The 25024-nt window shown below is 46.2% G+C and overlaps 1 protein-coding gene across 1 annotated transcript in view; it reads right to left on the reverse strand.

Moving 5' to 3' along the window:
* Positions 1-25024, reverse strand: part of clu (clustered mitochondria protein homolog) — a 120287-nt gene that overhangs the window by 25708 nt on the left and 69555 nt on the right. Inside the window, exons 19-28 of the mRNA XM_084597427.1 lie at positions 22380-22442; positions 20885-20943; positions 18648-18725; positions 17133-17203; positions 16609-16681; positions 15655-15819; positions 13785-14108; positions 11428-11733; positions 8376-8501; positions 6319-6404 (exon numbers count right to left, since the gene is read on the reverse strand). Coding sequence (XP_084453553.1) covers positions 6319-6404; positions 8376-8501; positions 11428-11733; positions 13785-14108; positions 15655-15819; positions 16609-16681; positions 17133-17203; positions 18648-18725; positions 20885-20943; positions 22380-22442 — 1351 coding nt within the window. The remainder of the gene's footprint in view (positions 1-6318; positions 6405-8375; positions 8502-11427; positions 11734-13784; positions 14109-15654; positions 15820-16608; positions 16682-17132; positions 17204-18647; positions 18726-20884; positions 20944-22379; positions 22443-25024) is intronic.

Here is a 25024-nt window from a genome sequence, read left to right on the forward strand (position 1 = left end):
AAAATCTGTCACAGCTTCCACTTCTTGTCCACTGATGCTCCAGGACTTGATAGGGCAAGACGCCATGATCTTTGTCTTTTTAATGTTCAGTTTAAGCCCAAACTTCTCACTCTCTTCTTGCACGCGCATCAGAAGTCTCTTGAGTTCCACTTCACTTTCTGCCATTAAAGTGGTATCATCCGCATATCTAAGGTTGTTGATATGTTTTCCAGCAATCTTCACTCCAGCTGAAGACTCGTCCAGACCGGCCTTCCTCATGATGCACTCTGCATATAGGTTAAATAGGCAGGGCGACAGTATGCAGCCTTGCCTCACTCCTTTCTCAATCGGAAACCAATCAGTAAGACCATGCCCAGTTCTGACTGTGGCCTCTTGTCCTTCATACAGGTTCCTGAGGAGACAGATGAGGTTTATTTATTTAACCTTAACTATAATGAGTGATTATTTTAGTGCAATCGCAACAGGTTTGGTTTGTGGAGTTTAACGTCCCAAATTGACTCTGGCTATGAGAGACTCATACAGTATTTAGCCAAGTCTAACATGCTCCCCAATTCTAACGCACACTCAATTTACACGACCTTGAGAGAAAAAATACACTGGAAGCCGTGATTCGAATGCGCACATGGTCGACTGCAGTGAGAAAGAAGAAAAAACAGCAAGCTCCAATTCTAACGGCCACATGAATTGCGCGAATGAAATAAAGCACGTGAACATTTTCCTATTTTCAGGTAGACACAGGCTGTTTATTCAAGCGAAACTCAAGCTCTTACCAGTTTAGCTCAAGGGCCTTCACCTTCAGCACCTCGGTAGTCACCCCCCGCCGCTGCCTCGTGAAATCAGCCAGCTCATGTTCAAGGTCTGGAAACCTCCCCACTTACGGACCATGGCGGCCTTTGCTCGATGCCTTGCTCTCAAAGGTTGACTTTTTAAAACTTGGCCAGTCATGGACACAAGCCTCAGGCATGCCAAAATGGCAAGCTGCCTCTCTATTGCCGCTCTCTTCAGCACATGGAATAACTTTAGGCTTAAAACTGTTTTCGTGGCGTTGTGTCTTCGTCGCCGTTGAGGCATTGATTCTCGTACAAGAGAGCCTACGAATCGAATGACAACACTGCACCGATAGCAAATGGTTCCTGCAATGCCGAAAACGACCAGCAAACGTGTTGGTATGGTTGCCACCCGCATGTGAGCTGGCATACCCGCATTGTGGCGACGGCAATGGGCAGAGCTAGAGGCCAGTTTCAGTTTGTTTTCAGTTCGTACTTGAATCTAAAGGAGATGCGATTTTAGCACCTATTCTTGTCCAAAAAAAGGTGCGCATTGTAACTGGGTAAATACGATAATCGCAACAGGATTAGACATCCTACTATCCTTGGACATCTTGCTCATCCATGCAAGCAACCGCATGCATGAACGAGCTACGCAAAAAGAGTGCAATCGCAATTTCCTTCAGTAGAACTGATGCACAAAACAACTAAATAATATTTTGGGTGCATGGAGCCCTGCCAACAACAAGCGTCCTAACGGGGCATACGCTGCTGCTTGTCTTTTATGTCGACTACCAATTTTGCATATTTGTTTTTCTGAAGGAAGGTCAACATTATAACCATATATGCCGCTAACCCCAACTACGGTATACCACTAAAAAAAAATGATGCAAGCTGGTGTTATGTGCTGTCAGTCTGTAATCGAGTAGTGTCACGGAACATGCATGAATGCTGCTAGAGATAGGAGGTACTTAAACGCTAGAGCCTCCGCTAGACACCGTGGTCGAGCTGGAGAGGAGAGGCGAAGGTGATGAGCGTGTGCATCGTGACTTTAGTCTGGGCATGGGCCTTGACAAAGTGCCAAGAGCATGTGACACTGAAGCCTACATCCTCTGCCACATTGCAGAAAAGCACGTTTTTTTTTTTCTTCTGCAGGCATGTGCTCTGGCTGTCCACAAGCACTAAAATGGACTAGTTTATTGACCAGGGTGTAAGTTGGTTGAGGTACTTACCGTATTTACTTACAGAATGCTTGCACCCCCAACATTGGGCGTCAAAAATTGGAATCTTTTTTTCCCTCGCATAATCATCGCACCACCAATATTATTACCGTGAGAGTCGTCTGCTAGCAGTAACAAGCACGATTTCTGGAGCACTACAGAACCTAGCTGGCCACGTTGTGTGCATGTGCTACCAGGCGGTGATAGCGTGCTCGGGTAGATCATCGTCATCACAAGTTATGTAGTAATTTTTTGGTTTTTTTTACCTCCATAATGGTTGTAGTCGTCACAATTTTGTGAGGTGTCTCCGTGTCTCGTTGTCATTGTTCCTTCGTTCAGTCCGTGTTACTTGCTTTGTTCCACCGTCTACCGTGTTCTTGGTGCCGCATCGCGATGGGGCAGTACTCAAGTTATACAGCTGCTTACAGACGTTATACAGTAAAAGCTCATTAATTCGAACTTCACGGGACCCGGAAAGAAGTTCGAATTATCCGATGTTCGAATTATCGAATGGCCTCGAAAAAACTGACAAGAACCATTTGTATTACTGTAAATGTACCATATATAGTCGCGTAAGGAACCTGCTCGCATAATGAACCCACCCAGCCCCGATTTGTGCCAACGAATAAAAAAAAAAAAGGCGTCAGTCGTTAGTGGGTCCCTTCCGTTTGGCGGCCGCCGTCGCGGTCCACAACACATTTCTTGGCAGTGGGCCAAGATGCTGCGCAGCGATAACAGCGTGTTTATCTTTTGACTTTAGCTCGGGCAGGGTGGGGGGAAGCGAACTTGGCAAAGTGCCAGCGCTTGTCCGGTTGTGTTGTGTAAGCCTCCTTTTCAGTAGGTTCGCTTTATCATGCTATGAGCGACTGGGGCGGGCGGCGCGTCTACCACCACTCCAATAATCGGAACGCGCGATAGCAGCAAGCGGCTTTTGAAGCAGCGTTATGGCGTTATGATCTGCGTGCTTCCATTGACAACTGATGGTTGGAAGGACGGATGGCTATCGCAAAAAAAAAAGTTTAACCCGTAGTGCCCGTCCGAGATCATAGCCTTTCTTGGGCATTGGCTGGGACCGCGCCGACAGTACTTATCCCTATTTCCAAATTAACAGGGTTGGAATTAACGAGTATTTAGTTCCGAGCTACGTTGCGCAGAAGAGAAAGCAGGCAGCCGCCGCCGTCGCGGCCATGCACTGACCTTGCCGCGGCCGCCGTCCCCTCCCTCCAACGCCGCCGCGCCGGTCATGGCGCCATTTAAGTTTTACCCCCTTTTCCTTGGTTTTACCTGGTTCCATCTTCTGTCCCCGTTTTGGACGTGCGCAGCCTTTAACTATGCCTTCCGATCGCGGAAATGTTTTTTTTTTTTTTTTTCCCGCGTGATGTGCGCCAAGCCGCCCAGACGCGGCGGTGCGTAGTTCGAATTATCCGTAGCGGAACCGACTCGCGTTCGAATTAATGGGCTTTTTTATACACAGATCTCTATGGAGCTTGGCCGGACCAAGTAGCCTAGTTCGAATTATCCGAAAATTCAAATTATCGAGGTTCGAATTAACAAGCTTTCACTGTACAGACGTGCCACAGCATAGCAACTGCGCTGCCAGCAGGCACTTCGGCGTCAACGAGTTCTGCATAGTATGCTACTGGAGACAGCGACTGAAGTGTCGACACGTCTGGGTCAAGTCTCTGATCAAGAGTAAAACTGTATGGTCTGCTGTGAGCATGATATCACGAAATGCAGGGAGTGATAATGAGGCTGCGTGAGGCAAATAAAGCGCTTTTGCAATTTGTGCTTTTGGCGATCCTGTACTTTTATAACAAGGGTAAGTTCTGCTTGAAAGTATTGTTTTGGTTATAATAGCTGGCCTTAGAATCCCGATTCACCTATTTAAATTTGCTTTTAATGCTTCAAAACATTTGCTCGAAAATTTTCCCCGTATAATTATCGCATCCCCCAACCTGGCATCAATGTTCCGCGAAAAATTATGCGCGCATTATGAGAGTAAATACTGTAGTACAGTGGACTCCCTTTAATCAAAACTCGACGGGGACAAGGAAATCTGTTTCATTTATTGGCAGTTTTGTTTAAGGGTTGTGACCCCCAAAGAAACTGTGCAACGTAGTTTGTTTCAGGTTGGCATGCCGCTGCTTCACTAAATAGGCATTCATCTTATCTAGGCTGCACGTGTGTTCCAAGCAGTCCTCTCGCTCAAAGTACTGCTGGAGTACTTGAACTGCTTGGCTAGCCTCATTAGTCGACACTGGAGAGCTTTGATTGTTATAATGTTCGGTCTCCTCTTCACTGTCATTATTGTTGGCCTCGTCAACTTCCTTTAATATGTCAGTCAAGGTGTCCTCACGGCAGGTGACAGCATCACCACCAATAGCTTCATAATCATTCATGGTCACAGTGCCACACTTGGGAGCCAGTACACTAAAAACAGCTTGTGCTTCAGCAACTTCTTCAGATTCTTCTTGGTCACCGGCCACTGCCTTGGAAAAGCCCGCATGATGAAAGCAACGTTGAATTGTTGTTGCCGTAACTTCATCCCACGAGAGAGCCAAAATGTGGATGGCAGAGAGGAGGTCCACGGTGTACTCTTTGCCACTGTCCATACACAGCATCGTCCTTTTCAGGATGTGGCGACGGAAGAACAAACTAACATTGCGAATCACGCCCTGATCCATAGGCTGGAGTGCGGCTGTTGTGTTCGCGGGGAGGAATTCCAGGTGAATTGAAGTCAGGTCTCGCACTTCACCATGCGCAGGGCAATTGTCAACAAAAAACACGACCTTTCTGCCTTTTCTAGTAAACTCTGCGTTCCTCTGCCGCAGCCAGGTTTCAAAAGTGGCCTGCGTCATCCAGGCCTTGGTATTCGCTTCATACAAAACCGGCAGGTTTCTGACACCCTTAAAAACTTGCGGTTTCTTTGCTTTCACGATAACGAGAAGCTTCAACTTCTCGGACTCGTCCATGTTCGCTTTCACAAGAACAGTAACACGGTCCTTACTGTGCTTACCCCCCGTGCACCTCTCACCTTTAAAGCTGAGAGTCTTGTTAGGCAGAAGCTTATAAAAAAGCGCCATTTCGTCCGCGTTGAAGACGTCACTCGGCTCGTAATTTGCAAGTACGTCTTGAAGCTTCTGCTGCTGCCAGTCAGAGCAAACATCGTTATCTACCATGACACTTTCACCTGCTATTGTGCGGAAAAAAGGCCGTGGCGCTTCTTGAAACGGCTTAACCAGCCATCGCTAAATTTAAAATCTTCAATTTCCATCTGCAGTGCAATGTCTCTCGCCTCCTCCTCCAAAATAGGCCCGGTCACTGGAAGACTGGAACTTCGAACACGCTTGAACCACAGGAAAAGTGCCTTCTCGAGGTCCTCATGTTCGGCCAGACGCATCCCTTTCCAATCGGGGGCGAAAGCGCCGCTGTTATATGCTTTTTCAATCTTGTCACGATCCTTCAGAATCCTTGAAAGCATGCACTTTGGGATGCCATGCCTTTTCCCGATAGCAGTTTTCGACTCCTTGGCACACTTCACATCATCAAGAATTTTCATCAGACAACGCATTATGGGGACGCTTTCTAGCAGCTTTTTCCATACTGCACGCCGGAAAGAAGTCACGAAACACAGTCACGGAACAGAGCAAAATGGCGCCCGCACAACAAAAAAAACAAGGCATGCAAGGTACTGGACTGAATTGGATTCTGGATATCGACATCAACAAAGATGACTCATGCACAGTTTCGGTTTCGTTTATCCGAGTTGCAAAGCAAAATGGGGTTTCGATTGTCGGGCGCGACTGCACAGATTGTGTATGAAACCAATTACTTTTTTTGAAATTGTTTCATTTAAAAGGAGTTTTCGTTTATGCGGGTTTCGTTTAGCGCGCGTACACTGTATACTAAGCATAAGCATCGGTCTGTGGCGCTACTTGACGTTTCTGAAAGGCCATTACTTGGTTTGTGGTGAAAAGTAGCACAGTTCTGCTGCCACTTGAGATGAACTGAAAATTCTTAATTTCTGAACGTTCATGAGGTTTGAAGGTAGTGAATATTCACAAACTATTCAATGTTTTGAATGCTTGAACACATCTATAAAAAATTGTGCATACTGCCAACAGTGCGCCTGCCCACCTGAACACATGCATGCACACAATTAATCAAGTTCAAGTAGTAAGGCAACAAATTGTTTGATTTTGCTGCCTTATAATAAAAGGATACAAGAATGCTAACAGTTGTCTAGTCTTATTAAATAAGCGCATTGTACGCTTGCAGTCACAGAAAAAGCCTGGAGGATTCAGACTGCAAAAAGCAGAGGAGTCACTCACGCTATGTTGAGCTTGAGTGCATTCTCCAGGAACCGCAAAGACAGGTCGTACTCGCCCACGGCATGTAGGATGAGACCAATGTTACTCTGTAACCAGCAATGGCCACAGACGGGGGGTCAAAGAGAGCTGCACGTGCTAAGTCCACAGTGGCACAGCTTAGCCTAAATAACCCAGTGCCAAATGACATTAGCATGCAATGCAATTTGATTGGCTGTTACGCAAGATCATTTAATCCTACTAGGTTTAAATAAAAGTTGCAATCAAATAGGTCAGATTTATGCAAAACATCTATGAACCGTAAAATCTTAGTGGCATGAACTCTTGAAACCAATTCAGAGACAATGTGAACTTGTGAAATGCCTTGAAAGGAGTGCATAGTTTGTGTACAAAGTGCTGAATTTCACATGTTCCTGTACGCGCTACGGTTTCAATGTATCGCAGGGATCGTGCTGAAGACAATGACACACTCCAGCGTGCGCTGGCTGAGCACGAGACAGGAGATGCTGCGGCTGCACGACGCCCCATCCCAAGCTTTCCCGCACCAATACAGATGACACAAATGCGACTGCAACCTTAACCACTATGCGCTGCTTGCACGTTGCACTCTACGCACAGGGAGTAGTTTGCAACAGTGCGGCAGCCTGCATATTGCCAAAATCGCACCTGCCAGGTTACAATGCATTCCCCAAGAGTGATCAGTGAAGCCCGCATGACCATAAGCAAATCCCCTAAGCCATAAGAAGATCTGTGAGAAAGGATTTTATATGCTTCTACAAGTGAACAGGAAAAGCTGTCATTCTTATATCTCGGATTCTCTTGCGTCAGCTGCTGTACACAACTGCCGCAATACTCAACACGATTGCTAGACCTATGAATGCCAGTCTCAAGCTAACTTTACACCGCTTTGTGTGGGCACAGTAGCTGACTGATATTTCTGACGCCAATACTTCGGACTTGCGCGAGATCACAGACTTCGTTCGGTGACAGTCATGTACCCCATAGAGATGTGTACATATTCCCAACCAATATTTCAGACTCTGTGAAGCCCAAAAGCTCATTTTAAGGGCCAAATTAGGTGACAACAAAATTGCAGGGATTGTTTTTCGGTGTGATATAGGTACGAGCAGGCATAGCTGGTACAACCAACAACTCTTTGCAGCTGTGAAAGCCGCCATCTTGAATTTAGACATAGTTATTCAAACGGATTAGTCTGGCTATTTATTCATTGTTGTTGTTTGAGTCAGTGAAAAGAATGGTATGCTTTTCGGTCTCACTGAGGTAGCCTACAAACAGTGCACCACTGAACAGAAAACGGGATAGGATCAGCCCCTGTTGTCACTTCAAAAACGGCGCTACGCGTCGGGCATGGTGCATTCGAAGACGCCCATTCCATCAGCTCTCTTTCTGCGAGTCCCATCTTGCGGTTTTCGCGACAACCATTAGCCCCGAAAACAGAGAATATTACTTCACACGGTGTGCCCATTTGTTCGCAACATGACTTGCAGCCAAAAGCAGTGCAGATATGATGAAAGCATGACTCTGGATCAGATAATCTAATTAAGAGGTTTATAATATAGCGAGAGCAGCTTCAGCGGGATGCCACTACGCATGTCATCTTGAGGGAGCCGCATGCGCCCTGGTGAATCAGCAAGTGCACACTGGCGGCATGCCAATGCAGATTGTGGTAGCGAAGGGTATGGGGTGCTGTCGCTGTTATCAGCTTACAAACTGAATGTGGGTAGCACTGAACATTGAGGTATTCAAAGCCAATTTTTTTGCAGGAAATGACTTTTTAAGTTCACAAATTTTTCTGACTGTGCCAATTATTTGGACCATTTCTGGGGTCTTGCAGAGTCCGAAAAATCTGTTGGCAACTGTACTTACAAACTGAAGCACTGCCTGCCTGCTCTACCCTGTTCCCTTGTTTGCATTTATAAAATTTGTGCATGTCTTGAGCCTCGTCCTGTATTGGTACAGCTGGAGTAGTAACGTGAAAATAAATTGGTCTTGAACTGTGAAGCAGATGTCACAACTAAGTATTGAGAGATGGGACTCACATCAAGCACAGGCATCTCAGGATGGTTCTCCCCACAAGCAAGCAGCATGAGGTACCTTGCCCGGTAAAGGAGCTTCAGTGTCGTCGTCACTTGTGAGTTGGCGAAGCAGTAGAGCGCCAGGTGGGTCTGACAGAGACAACAAGCCCCCGGTTACCCCCATTCACTATGCAAGCCTCCTATATTCATGCAACACTGTCTCAACATCATGCAGAAAGAGCTTACAGAAGCATAATCGATTTTTTTTTCTTTTTCTGTACACGGCACGAATGAAAAGCACTCATTTCTACTCGTTCCTGCAAGTTCAAAATGACGAGTTAAAGGGACACTAAAAACACCCAAAAATGCTATCAAATTTAAATAAACTGCATTTGGTGACACTCCCGCCGCATATTCGGCAGCAAAAAATCGAATAATTGCAGAGATATTGCGACAAGAAGTTGAGTTCTTTTTTGTTCCTGCCAGTCGAATTCAAACTGTATTCTCCTACTACATAGTAGGCTAGCATGACGCACACTGTGAAGCAAGAGGAGACTCGGTGATTGCTGGCAAGCGGGGAGCGGAGAATACTTCGCCCAGCGTCTTGACCTTCATTCGATACGCACTTAGGGTAGGCGTATCTGCTGCTCCGAGGTCGTATTTCAGGCGCCGCTGGTCCAAACCAAAACTATCCTAGCACGCACAAGTGCATGAGCCAGAATATAACCGAAACTGAAGTGGACGCCTGTGGCGCCGCCAAGTATAGTTTTATATTTGCCTTGCAATATTTATGTTGTCTTTTCGCCGTAGTTTACATGTGATAAAAGCATGTTATCACATCCGAGACAAAACCTACTACCGCATTCAAACGGGCAACGTAATTCGCATTTGTCAGCCTCCGGGATCCCTTGCACAACACATGATTTGAGCTGCGTGTCTCAGCCGTTTTGGCTGTGGCGGTGATACCTGTATTTCTGTTCCTTTACTACCTTATAACAGCTCTGTTTTCAATAAGAGTGGCTTTTTTGTAACCAAGAACTGGCATTCTATCGACGCAAGCCCACTTCATTTTTTTCTTTAGTGTCCCTTTAAGGGGGAACACCCCTCTTAGAACCATTTCTTTTATTTATGGACAAATGTGCACCACATCTGCACCATTTGTACTCTTTCTTGTGCCGATTCCAAAAACAGCAAACTTTCACCCACAGGTGGTAGTTTTAAACATATTAAGGAAAGCTGGTCTTTTGTTTGGAGAAAGCATGGTTTATAAACATTAGATCTTCTGGAGAAGAGAAGACTTTTATATTTAAATTACCTAGAATCACAATTAGGACAGCAGTAAGGCAAAAATGAACAGTATAGAATGATCTGGATGAAAGTTAGGGCCTGTTAAACTGTTAACTAGGCCTGTTAAACAAAGAAAAAGCTCATTTTGATGACAAACCAATTATTTAGTTTGATAATTGTATTAAACAAGAAGTGGTTAAAAATTAGAATTACTGCAGAGCTTATGAGTTGATCTTTTTAACAAAAAAGAAAAAAGAATTATAGTGACAGCTGATATAGAGCAGGAGATATCGCTCCTCCAAAATGCTGAATATGTCTAAGATGCAATATTGAGAAATTGGCAAAAAATGATTTTAGCCTATTTTTGATTTACCAAGACTAACAGCAGCAGGTTAAAGTGAGTTCTCACTGGTTTCTGGTGTGGATTTATTTATTTTATTTATTTATATACCCTAAGGGCCCTTTCAGGCATTACAATGCTTCCTGTTGAGATAATTGCCCCAGTAACTTAGAAGCAGGTTTATTTTGACAAGGTTTGAAATTCCACATGCTGCACATCATGTCGTTTCGTGACCGCCCCTGCTGCTGTGCTACTAATATTTCAGAGTGCTCGCTCTGTCGCGTCCGTGAAATCGTCTTAGGTATCACTTTTTCAGCTGCACCGTCACGAATACACTGTCCATACGCGGCAGGAATTGCCTCGAGGAAATCGGTCGCGATCCTCGCTGTTGCGCCCAGCATAACCGGATGCGGCGTTATCCGCCAATCACGGAGTGTCGGCGTTTGTCATTGATTGCCGATAACAAGATGCAGCCATGCCACATCACTGGTGCACCTCTTAGCTCCACTTTTTATCGTTTTCTAGATTAATATCGCGCCTGAATCTAAATTTTCTGCGTTTTATGCCGTGGTCGTGATGACTGAGTGGAGCTAAGCTGGCTACGCATAACTGTGCAACAATTTCAAAATGGTGCCAGGCTGCAAGCAGACTATGCCGGTAGCCAACGAAAAGTGGTCAGTTTGGCCACATGCTCTAGGAGCCCAAGAGCATGTGTTTCGGCCAATTTTGTCCCTTTATTTACCACTTTGGGTGTTTGCTTATGGATGCCAATCATGACATCGGAATAGCCTGAACCACGATTTTTGAACGAGATAAAAATGATGTCATCGGAGCACATATTTGTCGAATTGCGGCCAATCAAAGCTCATCGCAATATGACTTCAATTTAACCCTTTGACTGTTTTTGACGTATGGGTACTGCGGCCGCACTACGTCCCGAAGCGTTTTTGCCGTTCGGGTACTGCGTTGAGCACTCTGCGTGTAAAAAAAATTTGACACTGGTTGTGAATTTTTTTTCGGAATATTCGACAGTCAAAGGGTTAAAAGACCCAGCAGCGAGATTCGCAACTTTGGAATACTGTAACTTGCGAATTCAACCAAAATTTGCAAATAGTTGCAGAAATGTCGCAGAGCAGTGTCCCCGCTTAATATATACAAAGTAGGGTCCAGATGAGCCTACTTGTCTTCTTGTTAAACACCGATTAAAACTAAATTATTCAAATATTAAAAATAAACTAATTTCACACTTTTTGGAATCCTAGACCCATGACTCCACTGCATTTTTTACATTTCTTACTTCAAGATGAAATCTTTATTTCCACCAACAACGCTCATAATGAATAAGCTTCTTGCATCTCAGACAAGTTCCATCAAAAGGGTATAGGAACCCCTCTGGTCATCAATTCGCGCTGTGCAGCAAGAATAAAAGAAGCGAGAGTGTGCACTCACATATTCAGTGATGGTGTACGGGTGGTCGACGCCATTCACCCGCTCACTCATGAGCACAGCCTTCTGCTGGTATGCCATGGCCTCCAGGTGGTCCCCCATGACGTAACAGAGGCGGGCAAGCAGGCGCAGGCATTGGGCGATCTCCGGATGCAGGGCACCGTACACATTGTTCATGAGGTTGAGAGCCTCGCTCACCAGCTCGTAGCCCTCACGCAGCAGGCCCTGTTGGATCTTACTTTGTCCCGTCAGGTAGAAGTGATACGCGTCCGTTGCCCGCGGATGCACGTGCTTGGCCACTGGAAACACCTGCACATGGCATGGGTGAAGTCAACGAGAAGGAAAGCGTGAAATGAAGGCCAAGGGTTCTAACACTTTGCCCCATGCTTTTGAGAGATCAAGATTTCTGCGTTTGGGGGTTTGAGAAACAAAATACAATATAACCCCTTTATAGTGAAATCGCTTGGACCAGCAAAAATATTTACTATATCAGGGTCTTTGCTATATCAGTTGTTGGTAATGACATGGTCCTGAAGATGTGTGGTAGTTAAATGGCCACTTACTGAGCCCGTCTTGTTGCTTAATAATAATAAAAAAAAAACACTGATATAGCTTACATCTCGCTCTTATCATCTCTTAGTGCAATTTTTTTCAGTTAAATAATAAATGCGCAAGGCAGTCAAGTGCTGCAAGACCGTACACGCTGCACCTCCACTTCTTGCCTCTGCTGCCTCATGCTTTGTGCTGCACAGTACTGTGAATACTCACTCGTTTCTTCCCCTTCCCTATTTCTTGCTGCACTTTTACTCTTCCTTACTTTCCCGAGGGACTGCGCCGCCTCCTTTTCATGTTTGTAGACAGCTTTACTTTATTTTTTTCCTATGCGCTGCATGCTTTCCCTCACGGCTCCAAGACTTTCGTAAAGCAGGCTTCTGAATGCTGCTCAACCTGGTGGTAAAGCCACAGACACACTGTGTTATTTTTCCGTTTTCAAATACAAAAAAATCTTTTTCTCGCCATTCTAGGCAGTTCACGGGCGGCGATGTCAACCGTGGGAGTCGCCGCCGTAGCTGGGCGCACTATACTATAGCAAATTTTTACCAAAAATGTCTTTACTATAGTAAAGGGGGAAAAATGTACAGTTGTCAATGGAGAACGAACTGGGACTTCAGTTTCACTTTACTATATCAGAGTTTTTACTGTACCTGAGTTAACTATAGCGGGGTTCTACTGTAACAGGAGGAAAGGAGCCAAGTGAGATAACATCCAGTGCAGTACTGCAACCACTCTCTGTGACTGGAATGCGGAGGTGGCTATGAATGTAAATTTCAACTGCTGCAGTCAGAACTTGACGCAACTGGATATAGATATAATGGAATACTTTCTGAAGCACTGAACTCATCAAATCTTGCTGACAAGTATGTGCAGCTTTTGTCTCACACACAGAACCTGGCAGGACAAAAAGAGAAATAGTACAGCTAGGCTTAGCAGCCACCGCCCAAATCCACTACCCTTAGTTTTTTTTCATACTCCCACCCTCTCTTCCCTCAGACACTTCCCCTCCCCCTCTTCGACATGAAACTAGAGAGGAAATTTCCTACCCACCGTGACAACTACCCATTGAGGGACAGGAGCCAAATAATTAAATCCACTAAGTCAGTCTGGTCACAGGAGTGACACTGCACTTGTCACGACAGAATGTAGAGCTATAACAGATATACCAATCCTATTAACCCATTGACTGTCAAATATTCCAAAGAAAAATTCACCCCCAGTGTTTTTTTAACATTTAACATTTTTTTTTTAACACTATGCTTTTGGTGCAGTACCCGTACAGGAAAAGCAGTGAAAGGGTTAAAACTTTCATTAAAAAAAAAAAGGAAGCGGGCATCAAAATCTCCACTGTCAAGCCACAGGTTTCACCACACTAAACAAATGGCTGTCAATTGTGGTGCAGCACGCATTCACACCACTGTTCATGCCTTATCTTGCATACACCGAAATTTCTACAGAAGCAGTAATGTAGAAGTGGCATCACTGTTTCGCTACACGGTGGATGCACTAGTATTGCTACAATACGATAAATACTTCCAGGTTTCCAGCTCTGACACCACCGTTGTTGTATAGGAAGGCTACACAGTAGGCACTTAGTCTGTAAAAACTTGGCACTAGAAGTGCTGCATGAAATAGAGACATTAAAACATTATCACATTCACTTTTTGCGGACGTCAGAATTCTTGCAACACACTGTCAAAGCCTTCCAAGTGGCGTTAGAAATGTGGAAGATGCCTCACACCATTCTGCAGAAGGGTACTACTGCATGTTTGGCATATTAGTGCACTTCTCTCCCTGCCCCCCACCTGGAGGATGTCGTCCTCGGTGAAGGGTGCCCGTGAGCGGTGCTCCAGGGCGTACTCGCGGTGCAGCAACTGCAGACCCGTCTTGAGGCAGATGGAGCGCAGCAGGGAGCACTTGTGCAGCCGAAGTGTGTCCAGGTACTCGTCGGGGCAGGCGCCCGCAGACACGGCCGACGGGGGCAGCTCCCAGGCATAGTAGGAGCGGAGCTCCCCACGCAGCTGCTCCCACAGGGAGCGTGGAGTCAGGGAGGCCCACTCACTCGTGTCCTGCACCGAGAGCAGGTTGTGCCGGCCCTTCCGCTTGCCCTTCTTGCGGCTGCTCTTCAGCTGCCGGGGAGAGAAAGAGGAACTGGTTTTGTGAGGTGAACAGTGGGGTTGCGCACACCAGAGCAAGGCCCTTGAATTGAGTGTTCCACATTATAAATGACCAGCCCTAAATTTTCTCTGTATCATACTAGCTGCCAGCAAATACACACACTCAGGATATACGCACACAGGACCAGGGTAATTGGAGGAATATGGGAGAAGCCTTCGCCCTGCAGTGGGTATAGTCCGGCTGATGATGATGGTGACACGCACTCGAGACAACCCAAACACTTTGTTCTGGAACAGAATCAGAGCCTCAAGCACATGAATAGTTATCAGCTGTTACTAAAGGTGTACTGAATTCTCATCACATTAAGTAATGGCCAGCTTACTGTCCAGCATTAGCATTACTATCTTCACAACATCTCCATCTGGTACTTTGAGATGTCACTGAGAGGAATGTGGAGGGGAGGTAATTTGATTTGGCTTATAGGGATTAACATCCCAAAAAAAACTGCTTTTCACCTCCATCGAAAAGTGGCTGGTGTGGCCGGGATTTGATCCCGCATCTTTGGGCTTATCAGTGGAGCGCTGCTGCCACTGATCGATTGCAACAAGGCGGAGGGATGGTGGGACTCAGTCTCTGTGGGAGGGGTCATGTAGAGGGGAGGAAATGCAGCAGTCAAGCAGAGGAGTAGAGAGGGGAAGGGTGGAGTGAAGAAGAGCGCTGTTCACAAACTCTGTAACCCATCAGCAGCAGAGTCTACTTTTCTTGCCTCTCTGGGTGTGCAGCCACTACTTTGGTTGAGTACAAAAACAGGCAACTGCCAAAGAATCTGCTACAACCTGAGAGCACCCAGCCCCCTGCACACCTTCAAACTCCAAAGGCCTAAAAACCACAGTGCAAGCAAATTCAAAGACACAGATTGGTCGTTGTCTAGCAGCTCAAGTTGAGTACAGGAGAAATGCAAATAATGTTGCACTGGTCGTTTGGGACCTTTGCTTTGCAAGCACTTCCACACACTAGAATAATAATAATAATAATAATAATAATAATAATAATAATAATAATAATAATAATAATAATAATAATAATAATAATAAAATACCAGGTCCCTTGGGTGTATCTTATGCAGATATGGTCACACAGAAGTCGGTGCCTTGCTGTCCTTGGGGTTTAAAAAAATCAAAGCACATTTTTCTGGCCTCACTAGGAGTCGCTTTTGTCTGCTTCATCTAAAGCTCATACAAACAAAGATAGGCTGTTTTTGGTCAAAACTAACTAATGCAACTGCACAGCATTACAAGACTCAGAAAATGCCTCTACTAAAAGAGTCTTTTTCAAAAGCTTCGGGCAAAGCTTAGTCATTCCAGCCTTCAGCGATCTGTGCTTGGCAATCAAGATTCAAAATTACTTTACAATTCGATTCCAACGCTTCCTCGGAAACCAATGATTTGATGGAATGACAAATCAAGCTAGAGAAAGTAGCATGCAAGAATGAAAGACAGACAAAGCAATGGCACCAGGAAAGAGATCGGAATGGGCCAGGAGGACTCCCGTACACACCTCATCGGAGGAGACGGGTGCCTGGACGTTGGCCGTGGGTGAAGCCAGGAAGCAGTTGAGGAAGTGGCTGATGGCCGCTGCCAGGTTGGTGGGGTCCACCCCTTGCAGGTAGGTGGTTAGCAGGTGCTTGGCTGACCGGGTGAGAAGCTCACCCACTACTATTGCCTGCATAATGTTCAGTGCAGGATCAAGCAAATATAATTTGCTATCAGTGTGATAACCTCCATACTAGACTACCAAATCTGCATAGACAGGCTCCTTTCTCCTGTACTGAAATGCACTGCTTTGATGCGGTCCTCGTCTCTTACTGTGTGTTCCACACTGCTGATGTTGCAGCAAGTATTCAAAGAAGGACGCATATCCTTTTGCAAACCTCCCTGAAGTAATGCTATTTCATTAGAATGGCAAAGCGGGCGAGTTGGTGATACATAGTTTAAAAATAAAACAGCGCAAAACACAGACACCACTCAGCGCTTGTGGTGTCTGTTTCTATTCTTTCGTCCGTGCGTTTTGCGCTGTTTTATTTTTTTTTTAAAGCTATTTCAATGTTTTTAAGCTATTTCAATGCTCTTGGTGTAAAAAAATAAAACAAAATAAAACTATCTTTGACAGATATTGTATCTGGTTGTGTAATGAATCCCCTCCCAGCCAAAAATTACACACACTTCTGCTGCTAAGAATTTACTGCTTTTTAGAAGCTAATTTTACTCAACATTCCCCTCGGCTTCGTGCAGTCGGCACAACCTGCAGCGCAGATCATAAAAGCATGCCAAGATGCAACTTTCAACTACCAAAGGCTTCTATGGTGACCAACTGCTTCAGTGCAACACTGGTGCAAGTCACCACTGCAAGCCAACACAAAGTGCCACACCAGCCATGTTGGCGCTGACGGTGACTGCGATCGGAGGTTTCAACAGGGCCAATAAAGTGCCCTTCTGCAGGAATGCAACTCACATGAAGGTACTTGAGCGGCTCAACAGGCGCCACCATGTCTGCAAGGCGCCCCAGGTACCTCATGTTGATGCCCCTATGCGAGGACAAGAAAAACAAACAACAAACTGAAAGGAACCGAGAATCAATGCAGGAGACGACCATCAATTCACATTGCACGAGTGTGCCAAGGCAGTTCAAACGAGCTAAAGTTCAAACAGAAAAAAGTGGACAGGAAAAAAAAAAACAGTACACTGCCATCGGGAAGCAGTTAGGAGGAGTGATTTACTCTGTATTAAAAAAAAAAATAAATAAAAGGGTAATAACAAAGCAATGCTCTATACTCTGCATTTTTTTCAACTTTCAATTTTCAAAAGGCAGTCATGTAATTCTAAAAAATTTGTGAGCACTACACCAAAACAATATAAATTGGGCTGCTTTAAGAGCAGCACACCACTGCTGGCAGCATTGTGAGCCTGTTGCATTCACGCTCCAGAACAATAAAAAACATGCATTCACAAAAAGCGTGACTGCGCCTGACAACTCACCGGCTATGCATGGCTTCGCTGAGCGTGATGCCGTCAATAGGCGAACAGGAGTGCTCTGCGCAGTCTTTCACCTGCACCAGCATGGAATGACTCAAATTAATGATCAACATAACATACAAAAAAAGCAATGACAAACTACTACTTTTTGTATCTGCAATATTAGCTACAGCCTGCACATTCCCCTTTGAAGAAAAAAGAAAAACGCTTCTGAGTTTGTCTCGCCAAAAAACAGTACTGAATATAAAATGTGAATTCGAAAAAGTAAAAAAGAAACAATAAGTCTAGCCAAATGAGGTATTTCTTTTTCAATTGCATAAATTTGCTTGAGAAAAAGAAGTACAGTAAAAGCTCGTTAATTCAAATTCCACGGGGCCGCCAGGCCAGTTCGAATTAACCAAAATTCGAACTAATGAAAGTGAGCAAAAATGAAGGCGTTTGATGCCCGGAGGGCACGAAAAACATTTATTTAGCAAAAAAGTCTGTTATCATCTTCTGCTTCTCTCTGAGGGCTACCGTACTCACTCGGTCTTCTAGCATGCGAATGCGACGCAGGGAGTCTTTTTCCCCCTCTGATTATGTCTGTCTCTAAAGCGGTGAAACCATCCTTCGGAGGCGACAAAATCTTCCACATTCAAGCGCAGGGCGAAATTGGCCGCCTTCGCCATGATAATTGGGCCGCTCAGTGGAATGTCAGCGCTTCTCATTTCTTTCACCCACGTGATCACAGCGGTCTCAATTTCCGGATACTTGGCTAACCGAAGCCTTTTTCTGTTGCTGGCGAAATCTTCGGCTTCATAGGCATCCTCGATGGCCTTCCTATTTCGGACGTACGTCGACAACGTGCTTGGTGGAATCCCGTGCTTTTTCGCGATTTCCACTTTGCTGGCCTTCCGTTCATCCACCTCGCGTAAAATAGTCACTTTCTCCTTCACCGTCTCGGCACAGTATTTCCCACGCGAACACATCTCGCGGACACAAGCTCACAACAAGCGGCGTGCAAAACGAGGGCTCACGAAATGCAACACGAAACCGTGGTCGATAACACTAAAACGTCGTTCCTCGAAGGAGTCGCGGCAGGAAAGACTGTTTAGTACTTGTTCCAGCACCCTAGCGGCGCCCCGATGGTTGTGCCATCTATCGTTCTGCCGTGAAAGCTTCCAACGATGGTTTTTAACAGCGCCGCTTGGCGGCGCGCAGTTCGAATTATGGGTGGCGGCGCCAATTTTTGAGTGAATTAACGAGCTGTTACGCGCATAGACTTCTATGCACTGCGGACCGGACCACGATGACTATTTCGAATTATCCAAAATTTCGAATTAACGAGTTGTGAATTAACGAGCTTTCACTGTATACCAATAGTCTAATATCTCATCCCTGAAAAAAAAAAAAAAAAATAATAAACAATCCCAGATGGCAGCACTTAAATGTGGCAACTCTGCATTCTGTGATGACAATGCTGCATGGCTCCACTAAGGATAAAAAGGAGAAAAAAGTTTTCCATCCAGCAACACATACGAAGGCAGGCAGTTGGTCCGCAACCAAGAAGTCCGCTGCCTCGATGACTAGACGACGTTGCCTCTTCAGCTGCTCCTCCTGCCGGAAAACAACAAGGTGGCTTAGGCACCCCACTGCCAGGCACTGAGGTCTATTCATCGGAAAATACTGCTCTGCACAACGGACATGAAAGCGTGCACTGATGCAATGCCTTATGCTGAACCATTACTCGACACTGTGCTGGCAAAACTGCTATAGCAAGTGTCATTAACAAGTGGTGTCCAGATGCATAAAATTTCAGATATGAACTGACCATGTTTGTCATTTGGCCCACATTAGACTTAAGAAAATGATATCCCGAATTCCCAAACAGCTGGCAACAACTTAAAGGGGGAGGCTACCTTTGAATACCAACTTTGTTGTTTCTTGAGATAATTGAATGAAATTTTCAGGGTAGACTCATGGCACAGCCATTTGAATAACTGCAAAGCTTCATGGAGCTGCACACATTGGTACTCAAGTTACAGAAGTATATCAGAAAGGTTCACATGGGTTCCTTGTACCATGCCTGGTGAACTTGCAAAATGTGTTGGCACTATGAAATTCATTATGAAGGTTCCTGAATAGGTACCACGGGCAAGACAGAGCCCTTTTTTTTAATTTCCCTGCCGAAAAATTTTAGCAGTGCATTGAGGTTAGTGCCACTAATTGGACTTGCATTAGCCTAATTTTGATTGTTTATTATAAATTCCAGACTCAATAATTTGAAAAAATGAGCTTGTCTTGCCCTCGGAAATTTATTCAGGCACACAATAAAAAAAACCAGGTGGGAATCCGATTAGCGGTTCCAGAAATACTGCAGGAATAAGCAACCATACCATGAAAAAAATTCATTCTGAGAAAATGGCCCTTGAAGTTTAAAACAGCATTTTCAAGTCTAAAGTTTGTTTTTCACTGCAGCACGTTGTGCCTCCACCCGCTTCACCTCCCCGATTCTCTCAGAAAGTGCATTTTCATGCGAACAGCGGACGACGCTGACGTGTTATCGCTTGCGATGACAGACGCGATACGGGAGGCCGAGATCGCCGAGGTTGATATGATCGGTACAGCAGGCACGCTTCTAACGCCGGCTCCTTACGTTGACGCGAAAGAGACGTAGTTGGAAGTGGCAGCGCAGTCGTTCTAGTAGTGATGTAGCAGAAGCAGCACTATTAGAAGCGTCTCCGTGCCCTTTGGCAACGCCCTTTGCTAACTTCGCGATTCAGACGGCATTCACAGAACGACGAAGTATGCAGTGTCTTGAACTTCTTAGCGCGCATCGTGGCCGACCGTGCAATAATCCACAAAGTGCACATAACCGTTCAAAACACGCCACCAGAATTCGTAACAAGCGATGATCACGGTGATCTCAAAATGGTGAAACGTGAAGCGATTCAGCGAGCGCACCAAGAACGCCAGCTCAGTAGGCAGCCGGAGCAGACGACGCGCCAGGGAGGGGCCACCGCGTCAGCGCGCGCTTTGTCCAATCACAGCCCGAATTAGAGACGCGGGAAGCTCAACAATCCCTGTGAGGCCCCCAATCACAAGCGAGCCATGCTTCTGCTACGCCGCGGACGGCGCCGTCGAAGGCAACATGGAAAAGGGCAAGCATTCACAAACAAAAAAAGACCAAGATGGCGGCGCTCGGTTCAGCGGCAGAGAAATGGCGCGCGCGCAAAGTTTGGGTACTTTTGCCGTTCGCTCGCGACTCTGGGGCTACCGCGCCCAGTTGTATATTTAATTTAAAGCAGTTCCACGATGAATTAGGCATTTATAATTATAGGAAAGGTAGTTTATAACATATACAGCCGAGATATGTATTTTTTGAAAAGCCGACTTTTTCGCGATTTTTCTACTTTCAAAGCCCGCGTCCCCCCTTAATACCACTGACTTCAATAAAGGAAAATTGTATGATGATCAATTCTAAATTGTCACAGAAAAGGTGCACATGCATCCTTTTCTGTTGCTCATTGCATGGGCCGGTCAATTTATGACCTGTCCATATTGGGCCCCATGAGAAATTCTGCGGTAAGACAGCTGACTGCACACTTCGCGATCATGATATGAAAGCCTGCATTTTTATTCCTTTGACTTTTCTACAAAGTGTTCCATAAACACCCGCATGCATGGCAAACGCCCTGTCACCCTCCCAACTCTCCAGTATGAGCCCTGCCATTGTGCTCAGATAAACAGCACGCATGTGCTATGCATATACTTACATCACCCGCGTGCTTCACCCCAGGAGAAAACACGTCAGGGTTGAAACGGATGTCGAACTCTGTGAGGAGGGGGAAGAAAAAAAAAAGAATTTCGGCCATCTAATTTCAGGGCTTCTCATAAGTGGTGTACAAAACGTTGACTTGACTTCCAGCACAATATGTGCAGTAGTCACACGACTGTAATGCTACCTGCCTTTTTATAAGCTGAATATCCATCCAAAATTGAGGGGTGGGAAGGGGTCAATTGTCAATCGACACCAGGACACTGCACCACTAATAAATTATAGGATATATCATGGATGCTACAGCATGACTATAATTCTACATTTGCTCTAGGGCACTCCCCATAGCATATGATCGCTGACTTATAATAGTCTAACTATGGCAGAAAGCAGTGGCTCCAAGTTACGAAGTCTCAAACTGACACTGAAAACACCAGCTGTATATAGCAATAGCTCGTTATTTTTATTTAATTCTGGGGTTTAATATCCAAAGGCAATACACATGGTGGCTATGACGGATGACACCAGTGGAGTGCTCCGGATTAATTTAGATCACCTGGGGTTCTTCAACATAAGCTGACATTTCACAGAACACCACCAGTTTTGTATTTCGTGATGAGCAATAGATTTAACTCGAGACATTGTGACCAGCACCCAAGTGCCAACACCGCCAAGCCATCGTAGCAGGTATTCCAGGGGTTTGAGAATCCCTGGCCAATGACACTGAGTTAACAAATTTTACTGTGCTTGTTTCGATAAACAACTCTCAAGGAAGCCAGTGTGTGCAAGTAAAAGGGCACAAAGAATGTGGCTGTATGTGTACGAAAATTGTCTGCAGCTGCACTTCATGATCATGTTTGACATTTGACAAGAGAGGCCTGATAAGGCAGAGTTCTTGGGTAACAGGTAGTGATGCAAAACTACTGATATAGTACTATCAATAGGTGGATCAGTATCAAACTATTGATGGTAAACGAAACTATCGATAGTTCGCTATTGGTAGTCTACCACCTGCATCCACTTACTGCGCTCTTGATACAGAGTTCTTCGTAGCCTGAGCCGCTTTGAGATGTTAAGCCCCATAAAACCCTAAAACCAATCAGGTAGCACAAAGGTTTGGGAATATTGCTTACCCACACTGCATAATTATGGACAGCCTTACTACCGATAACAGTAATACTGATTTTACTATGCTAGTAATACTACAGATCCTACTACCGATAGTTAAGAAAGCTATCAATACTGTTGATAGTCAATTTAATGTCAGTTTTGCATCATTAGTAACATGTGTCACAGGTTTGTGCCATATGTTCGCTGCTAAGACCCAAGTACAAATGAATTTTTGTTCACTCAATTTCACTAAACAGCCTGAGCCACTGCATTCATTACAACATAATTAAAAGACATCTGACCCCACCAGTGGTATACACTGGTAAGGGCTTTCCTGCATTGCAATAAAGCTAGGAAAATGCAGAAGCTGCCAAGGCTCTCACCACTGTCCTTGAGTGAGCCGACACCCCGAGCTGCCTTGACTATTACATCCTTCTGACTCTCGACTGCAAAGAAACAAAACAGAAAAGTTAAGCAAGTAAGTAAACAAGACTATAAAGCCATGCAATATCACCCCCATTTCCTACCAAAGCAGTTTCGCCTCCCCCCTCTTCACGCTGCCCATCAAGAATGATTGTGCTCCTGAGCTGTGCTTCCATTTGGTGCCAGTTGTACAAACAAGATGAAGCTGCAACACGAGGTTACAGATGCAACAGGGCAAAGCCAGAGAAATGCTCTGTTGTAGAAAATCTTTCGGCCATATCAATCGCCTACACTTTCAAGCCAGGAATAAGTGACAGTACAGTCAAACCCGAATATAACGAACTCGGATAGAGCGAATTATGTTTTATATCGAACACTCGAATTTCTGCTAGCATTATGCATATAAAATGTATTTTTTATAACGAACTACACATCGGATATAGCGAACTCAGCGCGCGCGATCGGTCGCCAAACGCCCGCCAACGGGCGGGCCTTTGTGCCGGCTCCGAGTTCTCTCCGGGCAGCCCACGCTGCCGGGCCGCAATACTTCTAGCGCATGCCGTTGTCAGATGGAAGGGGGATTGGCGACGGCTCCGTTCCCCAAGGTCTCACACAGCGCATACGTCATCACGCGCCCGCTAGGGTGCTTCTGCTGCTTCTGCGCCGATGCCACGCTTCCGTAAAACGCAGGAGGGGCTCTCTACAGCAGCTTCCACGAGAGACCCTCCTGTGCGCATGCGCGGCCGTCGCCCGGAGTAGCGTGAGTAGCCTTTAAAATCCGTGCCATCGGCCAGCCTCTCTTTGCAGCGCTCCTATTCGGCAGCTGCCTACCATGTGATCAAAGACGTTCGAGCAGCTCCGGACCTATTGCGCTTCGAGAAAGAAGCAACACCGGCCAGAACTGGTTTCAAGTTTGGGCGAAGGGAAGGCAGCTTCCGAACAACGAATGCGTCAGTGGCGAACTTTCCCGCATCCTCGGAGCTTTCTTTGTTCGCGTTTGCAAGTCGTGCTGCTGCTATCCTCACGATTCCAGACGTGCCTACGTTGCTGCTGGCTTGCATTCCGGCGCTGCATCCTGCAAGATGACGACGAAGCAGCGGCGTGCCCTACCGCTTTCCGACAAGCTGGAGATAATTCGCCGCGTTGGCCGCGCCGAAAAAAAGTCTGACGTTGCCGCGCATTTCAAGATTCCGCGGAGCACGTTAAGCACCATTTTGAAAAACCAGTCGGCCATCAGAGGCAATGCACAGGAACGACCAAATGGTGACGGCTTTCGCCACCGCAAGCCGGCTTACGACCAAGTAGAGAAAGCGCTGTACCAATGGTCCTTGGACGTTCGCGCGCGAAATCTGCCGGTCTCTGGCCCCATGCTACAACAGAAGGCAAAAGATTTTGCCTTCGTCCTGGACGTCGAGGGGTTTACAGCGGGCAGTGGTTGGCTCCAACGATTTGAAGACCGCTACTCCATCACCGGGAAGGTGGTTGCAGGTGAAAGCCAAGCAGTGGACGCTGAGAGTGCTGAAAAGTGGGTGCAAGACGTGGGGCGTGCTGTCACGGAGAGATACGAACCGTGCAATATTTTTAACACCGACGAGACTGCCTTGTTTTGGCAACTGCTGCCGAGCAGAACCTTGGCGCTAAAGAATGAGAAGTGCCATGGCGGCAAATTGAACAAGGCCCGAGTCACCGTTCTTCTCACGACAAACATGGACGGTTCATCAAAGCTGCGGCCGCTTGTCATAGGCAAGTTCAAGTCTCCTATGTGCCTGCGAGGATGCACTTCACTCCCAGTCACATACAACTCAAATTCTAAGGCCTGGATGACCAGAACGTTGTTCGAAGCGTGGCTGCGTGGCTGGGACGAGGAACTTGCAACGAGCGAGCGAAAGATTTGCCTCCTCCTCGATAACTGTTCTGCGCACCACTGTGGCGTCACGTTCAAGAACATCGAGCTTCGTTTCCTGCCACCGAACGCAACAGCGGTTTTGCAGCCCCTCGATCAGGGGATCATCCGCGCTTTCAAGCTGGGCTACAGGAAACGCGTCGTTGAGCGGCTGTTGCTGAAATTGCGGGTTAACAACAAGCTCAAGATTAATTTGCTGGCCGCAATAAAAATGATTAACCGTGCCTGGCAAGACGTGACGCAATCCACAATCCGCAACTGCTTCCACCATGCTGGACTATGTCGAGAGGATGCAGAAGCTGCTAGTGAAGCGCGCACTGTGCAAGATGACAGCGATGTTGCCACGCTGTGGGAAGAACTCGCTGATGTTCCGGACGCTGTGCCCGAAGAAGTTGCCCTGGAGGATTTTCTCACTGTTGACGACAACGTAGCCGTGACAGCGAGCCCGTTGGACTCGGAAATTGTTGCCGACATGCTGGCATCTGGTGCGAATGAGGAGACCGAGGAGCCGCCGCCGGAGGACGATCGCCCTCGCCCGACGTTGCACGAAGCCCTCGCTGCTACCGATCTGCTGCGCCGATACTGCTCCGGAATACAGGGAAGCGGACTGGAGTTTGTGGAAATGATGTCGCGTGTGGAAAGTGCGATTCTCGCTGATGGAGTTAAATGCAGTGTTCAGGCGAAGATCACTGCCTACTGCAA

This window comes from Amblyomma maculatum, chromosome 3, assembly GCF_055883805.1.
Source record: "Amblyomma maculatum isolate TAMU_Amacu chromosome 3, ASM5588380v1, whole genome shotgun sequence".
Lineage (NCBI taxonomy): Eukaryota > Metazoa > Arthropoda > Arachnida > Ixodida > Ixodidae > Amblyomma > Amblyomma maculatum.